At 39.9% G+C, this 18,276-nt stretch overlaps 2 protein-coding genes across 2 annotated transcripts; one reads left to right on the top strand and one right to left on the bottom strand.

Annotated features, from left to right (window-relative positions):
• The first annotated feature begins 621 nt into the window (after positions 1-621).
• On the top strand, positions 622-10,600 carry caprin1a (cell cycle associated protein 1a). Its single transcript, XM_080030130.1, has 17 exons — positions 622-760; positions 2,356-2,490; positions 3,084-3,146; positions 3,392-3,478; positions 3,988-4,229; positions 5,866-5,948; positions 6,057-6,212; positions 6,302-6,354; positions 6,485-6,568; positions 6,679-6,840; positions 7,498-7,606; positions 7,765-7,826; positions 8,137-8,268; positions 8,532-8,691; positions 8,949-9,137; positions 9,253-9,359; positions 9,495-10,600. Exons 2-17 carry the CDS (start codon positions 2,356-2,358, stop codon positions 9,579-9,581), a joined length of 1,911 nt encoding a protein of 636 aa, XP_079886256.1. The 5' UTR covers positions 622-760; the 3' UTR covers positions 9,582-10,600.
• A 131-nt stretch (positions 10,601-10,731) lies between these two features.
• Positions 10,732-18,276, bottom strand: nucb2a (nucleobindin 2a). Its single transcript, XM_080030142.1, has 13 exons — positions 18,195-18,276; positions 17,688-17,828; positions 16,146-16,253; positions 15,687-15,819; positions 15,449-15,552; positions 14,429-14,614; positions 14,102-14,192; positions 13,895-13,953; positions 13,722-13,814; positions 13,527-13,616; positions 13,037-13,207; positions 12,783-12,843; positions 10,732-12,689 (listed from the first exon to the last, which is right to left on the bottom strand). The coding sequence occupies exons 1-13, from the start codon at positions 18,216-18,218 to the stop codon at positions 12,478-12,480; spliced, it is 1,473 nt and encodes a 490-aa protein (XP_079886268.1). The 5' UTR covers positions 18,219-18,276; the 3' UTR covers positions 10,732-12,477.

The following is an 18,276-nucleotide window of genomic DNA, read 5'->3' as shown; positions in this document are numbered from 1 at the left end:
ATTGGTTGTCTTTGTAATTAATGTCCTCTGTTGCTGTGTGCCATACCTATATAATGTAGGCCTAAAGCTTTATTGCAGTTGCAGGTCCATATAACACATAATACAGTATAAGGCTAGATCTCTATTGAGATTACAACCCAAATGTGATCACAGTGCTTATTTTCAAAGTAGGCTAAGCAATTTATGCCACTTTCCTATTGAGTCATTTTCTAATAAAAGCATCAGGCTATTTTATGAGCATCATACATCATACTGGCTGACAACCTTGTTGACTATGTTGTGCTAAATTGACAGCAAGTTTAATCCATGCATTGTTCTTTTCTATTTTATTTATAAGGACAGGACACATTTATAAACATATCTGTAAAAGTGTAAATGTTAGTCTGCTCCTCTGTACATTTTGAATATTTTACTGGCAGGCAATCTAGAGGTGAGCAACACATATGTTCCCTCATGTTTAACCATAGTGTTTAACCCATACACTCAAGTATGGGCTATATATTATACAATCAAGGTGAAGCACTATTTGGTCTCTCAGTGGGAATATGCATTTTTAACAGCCTACATATTTTACTGTCAGGCAATCTAGAGGTGAGCAGAGGGGTCCTAGTAGCCGCTAACGATAGCTCAGTCATTGGGTGCTGTGAGCCGAGCATCCTTCGAGGAAAAACACCACCGAAAGTAAAAGATACGGACGGCTTTGATTCAGCTAACGTTAGATACGACAAGGCACATCTCTTTGAAGACAAAGAGTATAAAGGTATGGGATCCAGGTCCTCTTCGAGAGAACGCAGTTTAACCTGTATGTGTTATAATAATTCGTTTTTTAGGCGTCTTTACTCGAGACGACTGCACGAGTTGTCGCAGCGTCCCCGAAGTAGTCTTTTTTCCCACAGTTTTAAGCGGCTGTGAACGACATTATTTATTTTATACGAACCCATTATTTAAAAAAAAGTATTTAGTGCAAACTGACACCCGGTTAACCCGGGGCATTAGCCGCATACGGTTCATGGGCTCGCTAGCTGCTCAGCTAACAATAGGACAAGGAGATTAGGACCAGTGCTCCCCGTTTATCAAATTAATTGGACGGTGCTGGGTTACGTTTATCTTTCCCCAGTGTAAGTCTAGCTTATGTACGAGGCCTGAAATAGGAGTTTACATCGTTAACTGGCATTTATTTCGTGGCCAACCGTTAGTAACGTATTGGTAGCATCTTTCGGTAACGTTAGCCGGTGTTGTGTCAGATTCAGTTGCCCTTTCGAGATCTGCCTCCACTCAGCGGAGCGCGCGTTCACGAAAACCTCGCCCCCGTGATGCGGTGCCTGACCACTGAGGTAGCTTACAAATGGAAAATGCAGAACTTTTTTTAAATATATAAATAGCCTATTAAAGTGAATGCGCTCAAAAATATTGTTGAGACTTTGGCTCTGAATATTGGGCTCCTACAGATCCACACAAAGTCTTAAGAGGCATTGAATACATTAATCTAAAAATAAGGCCTTAATTGATAGCCCATTACAATAAATAACCAATCAATTTGTTTTAATTTTTAAAAAGACATTGGAAGTAGGAATTAAAAATTAAAAAATTGAATGTATATTTATTTGATATGATTTACAAATGGCTTTCTAAAAAAGCACCGCATCTCGGGGGCGAGATTTTCGTGAACGCGCGCTGTTGGGCAAAGGAGGGAACAGATCTCGGCGAGGGAACTGACTCTGATGTAACATCAGTGGCGTCTCCAAATGAGCTATGCTTTTTAACTTTGAATAGGAAGGCCAACATTTTATCTTCTGTTAACCTCCTCTGTCAAAAGTCCTGTGTGACCCTTACACTTAGCTTAGCCAACTGTTCATATTAATTTATTAATTAACATTAAGCTATGCTTCAAGCAGGGTTTACCATAATCTTATTTTATTATAATTAATTATAATGCACCATTTAACTCTGTTAATGAATCAGCACATTCTTAATTTAATTTACTTTGACTGGGTGAATTTGACAGCCCACATTAATTTTTCAGCTTTAAAAACCTTATTTCAATCTTATGCTTTAGAACACATAGACAAAGAACAGTGAAGAGTTTGCCCAAAGTAATATTGAGCGATTCATCAAAGGAACTTTTGCAATGTATTCACAAATTATAGACTTTGATCGTTTCAGCTGTCTTTACACGGCAGCAATAAAACCCTTATGTCCAGCCTACTAACTAATGATTTTAGAATGGAGACTTTTTAAATCGCTATTGTCTCTGCCTTTGTCCAGGACCAAAGTTACATTTGCTTGTGTTTGTTGTTTTTCTTCCGAACGTGGCACAGCATTTTGAATCTTCTAACGCTGATAATACATTTTCAGATGCCTTCAGCTATGGTTGGCAACAATGCTGTCCAGTCTGTCACTCCAGACCTGGGCAATGGAAACCATTGTGAGACGATGAAGCAGGTTCTTGCTGTGATGGACAAAAAAGTTCGCAACATGGAAAAGAAAAAGGTATCTCAAGTTCAATAAAAAAATGTAAAGTGTCATCACTTTGTGTTTTGTTCAACCTGAAGCGAGATGTGAGATTTTAGTTTTAGTTTTTACAGTTTATTTTGACATAGTATGGGGCATGACATATCCCTTTTACTGATTTGCGAGAATGAAAACATACACAATGGTCAGAATATTTGTACTGTTTGTCGCCTGGTTTGTATATTTTGAATGGTAACCAGTGGTAACTGCAGAATTTAGCCTGTTACTGGTTTACTGTAGAAGCGTGTCTTTCATTTCACCTAGAATCTAGGTCCTAGACATTCTGCTAAATCCTGGTTCAGAATTTTGCACCATTTGCTCTACATAGGAAACATCAGCAGACAGTTTTCAGTCTATATTGGTCCTAGTTTGTCCTTACTGCCTTAAGTTGTGTCTGGATTTCTTTTTATCCTCTGACTAGGTCCACCTTCACATATTAAACTGCATGAAGGCTCTCTCTCTCTCCCTACTGTTTATGAGATCAGTTTCTGTTTTGCAATGATGTGTTGTTGTTTTTGTATGTGTCTCAACTCAAATTATTCACATTATCGTGTTTCACAACATTCTTACAGTCCAAACTGGATGACTATCAGGCAAAGAAGAATAAGGGAGAAAGACTGAATCAGGATCAACTGGTAAGATAAGAAGATGGCATTTATTTTTTTTACATTTCTCTTTTATTGCAGTACACTGACATTTGAATGTAATCAAATTTTATCCACAATTTACATTTACACACATTATTTTTTAAATGTTTCATATATCAGTGTTATCAAACTATCTGTAAGCCAGTTCATCTTAAGCTGTTCCTATATCCTGTTCTAGAAAAGGAAAATCTGTTTTATAATGATACACAAATCTCTATTTTCTTTTCATAAAGGACGCCTTGACAAAGTTCCAAGAGATCACCTACAACCTTGAGTTTGCTCGAGAATTGCAGAAGGGTTTCCTGGCTTTGGGTCAAGAGGTGAGTTCCTAGTTATAATTATTTGCTGATTGGTTGTCATTCATGTGAAAGGTGTTGTCTGGATGACATGGGCCTTTAGTAGCATTGAATTGCTACAATATCCAGAAGGCAAATTTGCCTGCTTCCACATATTCTGGTTTCCATGACCTTTTGTAACTGATCCCATACTCCAGAGACAACACGTGAGGCAGCATATTATTACCCAACATGACAGGACTTCCAAGAATACAGACTGCTAAAAAGAAAGTTTAATACATGTCTTTGAGAGAACAGCAATGGGAATTAATCAATAATGCTTTGTAGACCCTGCCCTCAGAAATTTTAGATTTAGCAAGTGCAGTGATTTACAGAGTGAAAATTGAGGGGGAACCATAAATGCACCATAACGTGTGTGTGTGTGTGTGTGTGTGTGTGTGTGTGTGTGTGTGTGTGTGTGTGTGTGTGTGTGTGTGTGTGTGTGTGTGTGTGTGTGTGTGTGTGTGTGTGCGTGCGCGTGTGTGTGTGTTTAGGTCCAAAAGGCAGTGAAGAAGTCTGCACGACGGGAGCAGCTGCAGCGGGAGGAGATGGAACAACGGCGACTGAAGACAGTTTTGGAGCTTCAGTTTCTACTGGACCAGTTGGGAGATGATAGTGTCAGGCAGGACCTTAAACGACCTGATGCGTCTGGTTCCTCTCTGCTCAGTGACGCTGACCTCACGTCCCTGGATGAGTTTTACAAACTGGTGGGACCTGATAGAAACTATGATGTCAGGTATGAGCTCTCCTGCCAATTCTAGCGCCACCAAAAGACACATTTCCACCAAAACTACCAGGAACTATCGGTAGTCAAGGTGGGGGGCTAGCGTTGCTAAGGCGGCCGCCCTAGCCATAAAGCGCTGGGGGAAACACTGATATCAGGCTGATGATGTATGGAGAAGCAGTAAAAGATATGCATTGCACGTCATTTTATTATAGGCTAAACTTAATAAATGATGAGTTTCGACAGAATCAGAATCAACAGATTATTCCTCTAGGCCGATCTATTTCAGCAGAGAGATGCAATCGTCTGGTGAACAAAAAAAAGAGGAGATCCGGTGAAATGAATAGTGACGCTGGCGAAATGCGCAGTGTGGCTGCTCTGGTCTATTCACACGGGCACCGGACAGATTATTTCTCTGTATATTTTAGCGAAGAACAGCGTCCATCTGACGGTACAAATAAATAAAAGGCAAAGAGTAGGATCTTTTTCTGGGGTCATATGACGCATGATGTAGCTCTACTTGACTCAACTCGACTTAGCTCAACTTGGTTTGGTAGCAGCACGGGTCGATTTCCACCACAAACTGTACCTCCTGGACGTGGGCGGGGTCGCCATACAAAGGGGCAGAAAGCCGACTCCAGAGCTAAGTAGCAAAGCAGAAATTACGAGCAGTTGTTGTACTATTAACAGAACCAACCGCCAAAAATACGTATGAAAAATGTTTAAGAAATACCCCCCTTGTATCTGCTTGCTAATAGAAGTAGAAGAATATTGCGATGGGCCATTAAAAGGGAGAATTGGTGTCCTGATGTGTGACGGCCACTTAGTCAGCTGTAGGCATGCATCACGAACATCCCTATGCAAGTAAACTAGGGCATCATAAAGTTGACTGTTTTGTGCTTGTTTTAGGATATGTGTTTTCAAATGCAAGTCATGTTCAGCCTGAATATTTTATTGACGTAATCAGGGCAGTCCGAGGCTTATAATGTAATCGCTCGCTATAATTTCTGTCCCAGCTGGTGAACTGCTATCTGCCCTACATGTCTCCTCTCGTGTCGTGTACAGTATGTTTAAAGTAACAACAACCATCACAACTTGGTGAGCTTCTTTTTTTTTCGGATCTGTGACGCAAATCAAATGAAAGAGAGCCAGAGAAGGCTGCACGCGACGAGACAAAATACACTCGAAAAGTCCCGGAGAGTTTGGGATATAAACAACAGAGTAAAGCTAGTAGTCTGGCCAATCAGTTGCCGGCAGTCTGCCGACGTCACCTTTAGCATCGGCTCAGCTCGCTTGGAACCTAGAGCCGGGCGATACCAAAAAAACAGCCGCTACCAGGTACCATGTTTTTGCGGTGGAAACGGCAAAAATGCGAGTGGAGTCGAGTTGGGCTGATACCACGCAGTGGAAAAGCGCCAATAGTTCAGAGAACTACGGTTTAGACCCCAGTTCCTGCGGTGGAAACGCACGTAGTTCCTGCAAAGGTTCCTAATTCCAGGAACTAGTTCCTGTGGTGGAAACGCGGCTTAATATTCAAGTTATGTGCAGTGGATACATAATAATGATCAGCTTAAATGTGTTGTATAAGTAAGGATATTTCAAAAGCATACTGATTCATTGTATATTTACCCTATTGTGTAACTTGCAGGTTGATTGACCAATATGAGGAGGCTTCACTGCACTTGTGGGACCTGCTTGAGGGTCGAGACAAGGCTGTGGCAGGGACCACATGTAAGTATTTTCATGGCTCTTGATGACCCAACACACAAACATAATTAATACGTGTATATAATTAAGCCACTCTTGGTATTCTGACTTGTCATGCTGTCTTGATTCCAGACAAGTCCCTGAAGGACACTCTGGACAAAGTGCTGCTGAGTGGTTACTTTGACAGAACACAAACTCATCAGAATGGGACATGTGAGGAGGAAGAGGAACAAGAGGAGCAGACTGTGGTGGATGAGTCTAAGGCTGCGCAGCAGCAATTAGAACCTGGTAACTAACAACCAATTCAAATATGTGTGTTTGAAATATTTGTTTGGCCCAATTAGAAAACAGCCCTCACATTTGTTTATTTTCTCCAGAAGTAACAGCTACCGAAAAATACACAGAGCCAATTCAAGTGGAAACCACAGAGGTGAGATCTGTTTATATTATTTATACTGTGTATATACTCATATAGACTGCATAGCAAATCGCTCAACTTTGCAGTGAAAAGCTGTTTTTTTTTACATCTAACATTTTCAGTATGTTGTCTTGTCTTAAAGTTTGTAAACAGACAGTTCATTCCAGAAACTGCATACAGCAGTACAGACAATGTCCAAGTGGAGGAGTGGACAGCGGAGGCTCAGGTATGCTACACTTCTGTAACACCACAGTCCTTATTGCCACTATGTATATTTCTCAACACCTTTGATTTGTGTGTTTTTAAATGTGCCTGTCACATGTGTGTGTCAAATAGATGGTGACTTCCCTCCAACATCAGCCCCCTGCCCAGCTGGCTTCAGAACCAACTGATACTGTGAACCATGGCAGTCCCACTCCATCCAATGCCCCAGTGGAGAGAAAGATGGTAGTGCAAGACCTCATGGCCCAGATGCAAGGGACGTACAACTTCATGCAGGTAGAATACATAACGTCAGTTTTTGTAGGACAAATTCACAGTCCCCCAGAACTGTGGGGCTGATTTACCACAAACGCACACCGCAAACAAAATGTTTAGGCTGCAATTAATAAATTGTATGCAGGAATGCAAAATATGACTTCTAGTAAATATTGTTATTGCAATATGCAGCTACAACTACTAATATAGAAATAATTTTATTTAGTGAACATGTGTGAAAACATCCACAAATGCATATTTCATTAATTGAATCCTAAGTAAAGGGCTCAGACAACGTGCATACAAATAGATTTTTGAGTCTATTTTTGCTGCTTGTGTTACGTTTGTCTGCCTCTGCAGGGATGGACTCAGTGTAGCAGCTCTCATTAGCCTCTTTTCCACTGCAGTTCCTGTAAATAAAATTAAATTTAAATTAAATTAAACCAAAATTAATAAAATTTTAAAAGAACTCCGGATCGATAAAAGCATATTTAACAAAGAGATTTAAACAAGGATACTGACATACAGCTGTATGCTCTCAGCAGCTCTGTTCAGAGAGAGAGATTGAACCCGGATCTTTCAGATAAAGGGTAGTGTCCAAACTCAGTTTGTTAGTGCACCGTCCCTAAACCTGATCCATGAACCACCAATACATTAACTCTTGTTTCCTTCTCCCAGGACTCCATGTTGGAGTTTGACGGCCAGGCTTTGGACCCAGCCATTGTGTCTGCTGTGCCGATGAAGCCTGGGCAGACTGTAGACCTGCAGCAGATGGGCTGCCCTTCTGGTGAGCACCAGATAATTTACCTCCACTCTAACAGATTTAATTGATTAGGATCGCTGTATTCTAATACTGATATATTATCCCAAAAGCATAATACACCAGTTAGTAAAAACAAATCTAAAGGGCTTCTCTTCTTTTGTTTCTTATTTTCTTCAAAACAGCCCTCTCGGAGTCCAGACTTCCTCAAACCAGTGCGGTGTCTGGAACACAGGAATCCTCAAATGTAAGTAGAGTGGAAGCAACAGGAAGTGGTTGCTGACACTTTGTTTTTTGCATTTGCTTTAAAGAGTTGAATGGCAAGAGCAGTGCAGTTTATTTTGTTTTATGTAGCGCTGCTACAGTGGTTCTATTGTAATGCTCTCTGACATGTCCTGATGTTGTCTACTCACTATTACTGGGATATATTGGATTCATTTGTGTGTAATAGTGGGGTAGAAAGGACTGCTAAGGTGGAAAATATAGAGATCCCGTCTCTCCCAATGACCTCAACAATCCCCTTTTCCTTTCCTTTCCTTTCCTTCGTCCTTCCCCAGGCCGCGATATCTCTGTCGTCTGAGCAGTCCCCCGCTCCATGTCCCTTATCCTCTGCCTTCCCACCTGTCGCCAAACCCTCCCACACTGGAGGCATCAATGTCAACGCAGCACCCTTCCAGTCAGTGCAAGCGGTACGCAATCTACCTTGGACCAATTTAACTATATGACACAAAACATGTTTGGACTTTCTTCCTTAAGTCAGGTTCCTTCTTTGTGTTTTCTTCAATAAAAAAGTAAAAAAGGCCAGTTGATACAATTTATTATTAGCAGCATTGTCAGGCAACCGTTTGACATGCCCCCTCGTTTCCCAAACCTGTACATCTTGCTGCCTAAAGGATTGTGATATTGTTTTGGTACAGACATAAACAACAATACTTTCTCTCTCTCTCTTCAGGTATTTAACATGAATGCACCTGTACCTACAGCCGTCGATGGGCCAGCAGATCCTCTGAATCAGCCAAGCCAATTCCCTGGTGGCTATGGACAGGGCTTTAGCAACCAGTCAGAGAGTTCTGTAGACCAGCCTGACAGTGAACAGGAGACATTACAGTCAGGTGAGGCCCTAGCTTTGGCTGAAAGCACCAAGCAGTTTACATACACTGGAGAAGCCGTTGACATAGTTTGGCATCACTTTTATATTCACCCCACAGCATTAAGCATAAAGAATGTAAACACTTTCTAAGGTTGTGCGTCAGTAGTTTCACCTTGCTACGAGAAAAACAATGGCCTTGGTGCCAGGCAGAGAATCTAACCTCTACCACCTGTGCACTATACACAACTTATAGATTCTTGTGTGCATTATTCCATCCAGTTGTTGGTGGGTTCCAGTCCCAAGAACAAGTAATGCCCTCAGCAGGAGGCCACGAGGAGTCCTCTCCAGGCACTGGGTTTGGACAGCCGGGACAGTCTTTCTACAATAGCAGGGCTGTGCCCAGGGGTGGACCCAGGAATGCCCGCGGCATGATTAACGGATACCGAGGCTCCTCCAATGGATTTAGAGGTACAAGTGTCAGTCTTTTTGTTTTACAGGGATACAGTAATAGTGTGGTCTGGTGACACGATACATGTTGAAGTTACACAAGTCCACTGTTGATTCTTATGTCTTTTGTTATCAGGGGGATATGAAGGCTATCGTCCCCCTTTCTCAAATGCTCCCAGTAGTGGTTATGGTCAAGCCCAATTTAGCACGTCTCGGGACTATTCCAATAACACCTACCAGCGGGTAAGGGTCCTTTATTAATTTACTTAAATACACTTAATGTTCTAAAAATATCTCATATGTAGCTTGTGTTTTCAGTGTAAAAATACAAATTTGTAAGATGGCTAGTTATTTTAATCTTTTCTTTGTTTCTTGAAGGAGGGATATCAGCAAAACTACAAGCGAGGAGCTGCCCAAGGACCTCGAGGTTTGTCTCGAGGAAATGCTCAAGCAATGCGATCCTAAAGGATCCATAAGACCATCAAGTCACGCCACGTTTAACATTCAGGATTTTTGAATGTGTTTCCCCCAGCTCACTTTTATAACAATGTTTTGTTTCTCATTGGTAATCTCCTGGCCTACTTAGCAATCAGCCTGCTTTGGTCTTTCTAGATCCTCTGGATGTTTTAACACAAAATGCTGAACTTCACCATATGTAGGATTATCAGCAAGTATGTGTGATATAAAACAACAAATAGATATTCCTGTAAACTTGAAAGATTTCATTAATTTATTTTTTGTACAAAATAAATGCAAAAAATACCCTGCCACTGTCGATCTGATACTACGAGAAGGATTTTTTTTCTGCCCTGTTCCGTCAGCCACCTTTTCCTCGTGATCTTATAATTTTCATTAAAGGCACTTGATTTTCTTTTTTTGCTAATTTTTTTAACCGTTTTTTTTTTTTTTTTTTTTTTTTTACCCGCCACCTCTTGCCCCATCACCTCTTTGTACGCTGTTATTGGTTGAGACTGTTTCAATAAAGTTGTGTTCTATTACCTTCTGTTTAATGATACACCATTCCTGCTTTAATTTTATGTTATAAGCAATTTTTCTATTCATTATGCTATTATTATTATGCTTTTACATGTCAGATTGGTATGGTTTTTATTATCTATCGCTGGTGACGGGGACAGATGGGTCCTTCCTGTCACTTAGCCTTTCAAACAAATTGCACATTAGAGTAACAGTAGTCTGTCTTTTGGAACTGTGCCACAAGCTGTATGTAGAACAATGCAATCGGCTAATAATGGGTAGATTTCTTTATATGAAATTATAGCATCTTTCAAATGAATTTGATTGATAGGATACATTTTAGTTTGTAGAAAAATAAGTCAACCTCACTGAATATTGGTGCAGTTTGTGGCTTGTACAACATGATTAAAACAAACATGCTATTTAAGATGAAACGCAAAACATTGACTTGAAGGCAAATGCATCACTTAAAATAAGGCACATTTTACTGGGGTCATATGAAGCTTTCTATTTCAACACAAGGTGCCATTGCTTTACATTTTTCATGTTTGTATGGATAATCCATGCTCTACTGATAGTTTAACATTGTACTGTAAGAGTTTGACAGGTCATACACCAAGTAATCAACTGTTACATAAACTGAAAGGACATAACTGATTTATTGTTTTGAAATGAGCTGTACAATATTATCAAATGAGCTTTAACTTTAAGCAAGCGATCGGATAACACCATATGTATCTTTTGTGCAAATAATGATGCAGTATTGTCACAAAGGAACTCTTGGTGCATGTAGAAAAACAACTGACAACACAATAACTGTACTCCATGTCTACATTATATAAAAAGTAAAACCACAGTAAGGCAGACCTGTTATTTCACTGGATGCAAATGACGCCTTTACGTGCCACTTTTTCAACAACTGTTTGCCATGGCCACAGTCTGCCAGCTAGAAACCACGACATCACAGGAAAAGAGCAACCTAGGTAGCAGAGCAATTACACAAAAAACTGGGGGAAAATATGCCACGAAGTGTTTCAGGTTAGGAAACGCATGGTGATGTAAAATAAACTCAAATCTAGAGGCTTTCACTATATCACACATTGACTTCAACAGACAATATTTATCACAGTATAAAGACACTGACTCAGTGCTTTTTCCCTAAATTCTGATGTATTGAAAATTAAGTGAACTAATTCAACAAATCCAGTGGTTGCTTCAGCAAGATACTTTGATAAAGTAAAAGCCTTAATCTAAATTGACTAAATGAGCTAATTAACATCAACACTGATCAGTTGAACATTAAAAATCATGATCAACTCATAAATAAACAACATCACATACACATTTTGTGCATGACAATTAGACCAAAATCCAAAATGCCCATCACATGGTTAAGTGAACCAAAGCAAATTTGCTATTTCAGGAGCCACATTCGGCCACTAATATTGTAAGTAACCAAATATTCCAATATAATAATCATCTGCAGGTTTTTGGGCTGTGAACGGGAATAAGGGACAGTGTTTGTTGAACCGAAGGATATTCCACACCTATCTTTACTTTATAAACCCATAACCTGTAAACCTTTACTTATTTCAGCATCAATATCAAAGGAGAGCAGCTTCAGTGGCCAAAAAAAGTCTAGTTTCTGTAACCCTGTACCCAATGTCTTTATAGGCAGAGCACACTTTGTACACTTGAGAAAATCTGACTAGTGATGTGAAGATTGTTTCAAGCGAGGTAACCAGCTCACAGGTTATGATGGCAAACAGAATGTACATTAAGGAAGAAGCCAAAAGTCATTGGTAAAAGTATTTCTTGTTAAAAGTGTAAACTGTAATCTGGTTTAAGGAGGGCATTTCTGCTTATCTTAAAGTTTGGTGACAGCAGCAGCAGGAGATGATGAAAATAAAGACAACGTTTTCTACAAAGATCTGACCAGACACTGAGGAACAATCATATAATCATAATTTACCAATGTTACTTTTTAAGTGAAATGGTTCAAGTTAGGGCATCAAAATGTATACTGGTGCTCTATACTTTCTTTATTTTGCTCTTATTGTAATAAAAAAGAATCTTAAAGAATGTTTTTTCTAAAATGTTTCTTGCAGTCCAATTAAACAAATTTCACCACAAGTTGATGTAAATGAATATCCTATCCAAACAATGTTTGGGTGTATCTTGATAGTCAAGTAAAAAAAAGTCTAGGTCAAAATGGCGATTCAACAGGGATTCTCTTTTTGTGTGGCTCTCCTTCTTCTCGAGTGTACTCCAAAACACCTAAGGCATGCTGGTTGATGGGCCTAATAATGACTGCTTCTCTGCACCCTGGGATGGAGGTGCTGCAGAAGTCTGGTTGCGAAAACGTTCAAGTTCAAACAGCATTATGTTAAGGCACGTTATGCAGCTCTTGTGCAGCTTGTTGGTGGCCTGGAGGCAGATCGTGGTGTGCCTGGGGGAGACCTTGTTGAGCCAGGTCTTGATATTGTAGTTCATGGTGTTCCTGAGGTGTATCTTCGGGTTGATGTTCTTGTGCTTGGGCCTGTTCGTGATGCAACTGGTTGTCGAATGCATGCGTCTCTGGAACAGCATTTCCTTCAACTGTAACAAAGGAGAAGTGTTACATTCTCAGAGGTCAGCCTGTAAGATCAAAACAACTATCAAAAAGAACAGAGTTATGCAGTCGACACTCACCGTGAACCTCTGGAGGGGGCTCTACTTTCGGTGTTTTCAGCCGTTCCATATGCTCGACGGCCTGTTAACAATGGAGGTTCATGTAAGGTTGGCTCGAATTAGGATAGTGCACACAGTACAGTGGCTAGTCAAAGTAATTTTAATATTACACTAAGGAAATCACTTTTCAGTAAAGTCCACACAGATCTATTTGCTACTGTAGCAAACTTTCCAGAACTAAAATAGTTGACTTATTTATTTTTTCCACTCCTTACCTGTTGCAGTTCAACCTTCTGGGCATTCAGCTGCTCCTGCTGTCTCTCCAACTCGTCTCTCTGTTTCTGTAGGTCTACAGACTTCAGATGGAGGTCCTGTTCCTGCTGATTAAGATGCTCCTCAAACTCCCTCATCTCCTCGTCTGTGTACGCCTGGTTCTGCTCCAGGGTCTGACAAACACAAAGTCATCAGAGTCTGACAGCTTTAAACAAAATAGTTTTAGTTACTCTTAAAGCCTCTTCAAAATACTATTTGTGTCATAAGAACCAGAGCATAGCCCGCCTCATTGAAACCTAATTCCTGTCAAGTTCATCAAACTTAAATGACAATTTATTTGATTTGAAATGATAAATATGCCTTAATCTTCTCAGATGCTATTGCTAAGACTCATGCTACTAACTCCCCAAATGACATAGTTAGAAGGATTTTGTGGGTTTGGGTTTACAGGGTCTTCAAAATAACATAAACGTGAGAAATATATTGTCTCACCTCCCAGCTATCTGGCTCCAAAAATTCCTTTTTCTTTGTAGCAACCAGGAACTCATCTAAAGAGACCAGCCTGTCTTTGTTAGAGTCCACCTGTGAGGAGGACAAACAGCTGTGTGTCAGTTATATATGCTAGAATATTTTGAAAGTCTTTATTGAAATGGAACAACAACAAAAAAACTGTGCGACTAACTGTACCTCACTCATAACATGCTCTCTCATACGTAGCCTCTCTTCCTCCATCTCCACCATATCATCCTCTTCGTTGGTGGGGTCGTAAATCTTTTCCAGCTAAAATCAGAGCGTCCAACAATCAGTGCAAAGAGCATTCACTGAAACAATAACACAATGATTAGCTGCCAGGGATTTACCTCTTTAGTGAACAATGCCTCTAGCTCCTGTTCGTCGAAATAGCCATCTCCATTTGTGTCTGTGTCATATAGAAAGAAAGAAAGACTGGTGAATAAATACTTTTTTTTTGTTATCCGATATCATATTATACATTATAATTAATATTATATTATATAGTGCACAATACAGATTATGTAGCACCACGAATGGACATCGTCAGCTCTTACCATGCAGCTTGAAAAAGGTCTTAGGGTCAAAATCCTCAGGGTCCAAGCCATCAGCTTCCTCCCACACCTCCTTCAGTTGATTTTGGCTACCCTGCAACAAGGAAGAAAAAATTGCATTCCGGATAAATCACACATTTCAACGATTTGTTAGATAGTTCACATCAGTACTGGGAATACAATACCATGGAAACTCAACAGGAACAGTTCATTTCTACTGGCAGAAATATAACAAAGGGGTCTGTGTGCCATGCTGTCCCCCTGTGTGTGTGTGTGTGTGTGTTGTGTGTTTGTGTTGTGTGTGTTTGTTGTGTGTGTGTGTGTACTTACCGGATGGTTGACCTTGGGGTGGTCAGCATGCTTCTTCTTCAACTCATCGTAGTGCTCCTCCTCTTTCTTTCTATCGTCCTCGTCCAGACCTTTCAGGTGTTCCCGTCTGTCGTGCTCTTTCATCATTTCATACCTCTTGAACTCATCGTGTCTCTCTTTGTCAAAGTTCTCCAGATCGTTAGTGGCCTTGGGGCAGGGAGAAAATATTTAGAAGGGCTGGAAATACACCTTGATTTAAATGTTATGGTACAATGTCCTACTTAAAAGTTATAGAGCAATGACATTTTTTCATGTCGTTCGCTCATCCCATTCAGTATCTAGTACTGTTTAATGAGATTTCAGAATGCATTTTTGTTCCTCCTAGGGTCCATTTATTTCCCGTCGTTTCAGACTGGTATGCGCAAACCAACTTGTCAAGACTTCTAACATACTTGAAATAAGGAAATCCATCACAGTTAACATTGCGTCTGAAATAATGAATCCAAGTGGCTTTTATCATTGTGCACATTGATTTGAAAATGTGGCAGGCTCTTTATCATGTATATGCTCATGAGACACTCAGACATCTGGGTCAAAAGATATTAATTGCATTTATGTGCTCTTGTTTTATAACTGAAACACAAGGCCCAAGCTTATTCACTTTTTGTGAGAGTGGATAAAAAGCATCACTTGACATTTAGCGCTGATAATAAAAATCATGTCACATAACACAACCTGTACCGGTGAGGACACCGCTGTTCTCCGCTATACCTCCAACTGTCTTTCTTTCCTTACTGGATGTTGAGAATGTTAAGCCGTCAACAATCCATAAAAGTCTGGTTCATTATTTTGCCATTATCGGTGGCTTACAAATGATGCCGTTGTGTGTGTCATCCTGTTTTATCGTCTGTACTGTTTCATTCCACTGTGCTAAGGCGCAACATTGCTGTACAGTGTGTGTGTGTGCCAAATTACTAAACTAAAAAGGCCAACGGCAGTTTAGATAAGGGAAATAGTGCATTAAGTAGCAATGCCATTTACCGATTTAATGAGCCGATCCAGGTCATCCACTTCAAATGTATGTGGGTTCATGTGGTTCAAGTACTCAAACTGTTTCAGCAAAGCCTGGTGATCCACTGCAATGTCTAGTAAGGGAGTAATTATTTGACACAATTAAAAATATGTAAAATATATAAAACATAGCTATACATTATAATGTATAGCATTTTAATTTATTTATGAATCAAAATAAAATATTCAGTGTGTTGCCTAAACATACCGTTCCCTCCTTCGAGGTCTTGCTTGGCCTTTATGAGAGTCCGGAGTCGGTTTACCTCCTGCCTCTTTAACTCATCCAGTTTTGTTCTGACGTGATGGCTGACAAAGTCCAGCTCTTTGGCAAGGTTACCTTTCTGTATTATACATGAAAGATGCAACACAAGTGTGTGAGTTATTTAACGCTTGGGATTGTAGCAGTCTATGTAATTAATTAATTAATGAAATAATCAATAAAATAATTAAACCTTAAACAACATTAGCTTTGGTTTTCAGTTTGCTTTGAACTTAAAATGTGGTGCAATGGAGCAAAACTCTACTTAAAGAAAAAGAAAATCCTTTAGCTACTAGTTGGTTAGTATTATTGACCATAATTTACCGAGAAGATTTATCACATTCCTGATAAAGTCCCAAAAAACTTCCCTCCTTGTTGATAAGATCAAACTAAAGAAAAGCGGGATACCTTGATGTCTTCCATGTCTGTGTTGTGGAGCTTTTCTCTGAAATGCTGATCCTTCTCTAGAAAGTCGATGACTTCCCTGAGATAGCGGTCGTAGTGGAGTCCAGTGTCCTTTAAAATAAAACAAATCAAATGTCGCTTAAAACCTTCGGTTTCAGCTAACAGATAGTGTCTGCTAAACAACATAATGAAACCTCAGTCTAGGTGTTTGTTGTGGAGAGACGCAATGAACTATAAATATAAACTGTTTAAATGCCTTCTGCAATATGCCATATGCTGCCATTCTTCTGTGTTTAAAGACTTAGTATCCAATAAAAAAAACCTTGCTTGCGTATGTATTCTCACCTCAAAACATAATCTACATGGTATTTGTTATACTATGTTGAGCCAATGTCAATTTTTAACATGGACTAAACCTTTCTGGTGACAGAAACCAGAGATCCCAATATGTGTGCATTCAGAAAGCCACATCTGGAGCTGTAGCGCTGATTATAAAATGGATTTGTGGGATGAAACGTTTCGAGTCGAGTGTATGATTAAGGTAATTTAATAGCAGTGCAATGAGACATCAGGCCAGCTCTCACTTAAATTGGTCTGAGTTCCAAACTCTGTTTTACTGCCGATGAAGCAGCTGACAACAGTGACATAACTGCGCAGCATCAGGGCTGCAACTAACAAGTAAAGTAGGCTGTTTGTTTTCTGAACATCGATTCATCCTTTGCTGTATAACATTGAAAAAGAAAGCCCACCACAAGTGACCAAAGCCCACACAAATTATTGAAGAAATTCTTAATAATATTGTTCTGAACAATATTCCCCCGAAATAAAGTGTTTAATTTTAAATTGTAAAAAACAGAAAACAATTAACTTTACAGAACCTGTAATGAGCAAAAAATGTGTGGACCAAGGATCTATTACAGAAGCAGGATCATGATTTAAAGGTGGAGTCAACAATTCTGGAGAAAGGTTGTTGACAAATTATTTTTTGTCAAAAACAGTGATTATCTCCTGTCTGTACTGTGTGTGCGCTGAAAAAACTGGTGTTAATATATAGCCTTGGCTCTGTAAACTGTCATGGAAACAAAGGGTATGTAAATAAAGGGGGCCCACCGCGGCTATCAACATGCCAGTTAGGCTGTGTATTAACACCAGATTTTTTTTCAGACTTCCCACAGTACAAACAAGTAGGGGGATCGTGAGGAAATATTCAATGATTTTGACAAAACGTAACATGGACAACAGGCGTTCTCCAGAATCGCTGACTCTACCTTTAATGGGCAGATAATGTCAGATTTGACTCTCTAAGCTATTGATATATCTGAAAAACTGCAGAATAATTTCAGTGATACCTATTATGGCTGTTAAACAAAATAACTGTCATTATTCTTTGTGATCAATTTTAATTTAATGTACAGAGAGGTGTGTGTGTGTGTGTGTGTGTGTGTGTGTGTGTGTGTGTGTGTGTGTGTGTGTGTGTGTGTGTGTGTGTGTGTGTGTGTGTGTGTGTGTGTGTGTGTGTGTGTGTGTGGACTAGTGTCATCTTACCACACTAGCTGGGGGTTCTTGAGGTGTTTTCTCTGGCACATTCACTTTTGTCTTATCAATACTGATGGGCACTGCCTCTGAACACAGCAGCTGGACCAGCATCACAGCCCAGCCGGTGAGAAGGGCCTGCCTCCAACACATCTGGAAATCAGGAATTATAATATTATTTACATGATGCAGTGCAGATAAAACAGTCAACATATCCCTGGATGTTGAAGGGTCGCTGTACAGCCAGTGTCCTCATTTGCTGTCTCATCCAAGCAGCTTTTTTTTGCATGCATAGGATAACACATTATCGCCTAGCTAATCATACCCAGAGAAGAAGCTGTTGGTGTTAGCTTTAGCAGTGCCACTGACAGATTGGGCTAATGATAATCAAGAAGCTTAGCTTCTTATGTATGCTCTCAGTCTGAGCAGGGCAGTTACATATTCGTGAAACTACACATAGGCCTACTGTTAGGAGCTTCATTAAAGAACATCGTAGATATTTGTTACTTTTATACTCACTTTATTGTGAATACTAGCCCTCATCCTTTCCGCTTTCCTCTCAGCTGCTGGAGCTACCTGTGTCGGACTCGGCAGCTAGCTG

This window comes from Ammodytes marinus, assembly GCF_949987685.1.
Source record: "Ammodytes marinus genome assembly, chromosome: 1".
Classification (NCBI taxonomy): domain Eukaryota; kingdom Metazoa; phylum Chordata; class Actinopteri; order Uranoscopiformes; family Ammodytidae; genus Ammodytes; species Ammodytes marinus.
Note: the sequence above shows the minus strand (reverse complement) of the source record. Positions and strands in the feature narration are given on the sequence as shown.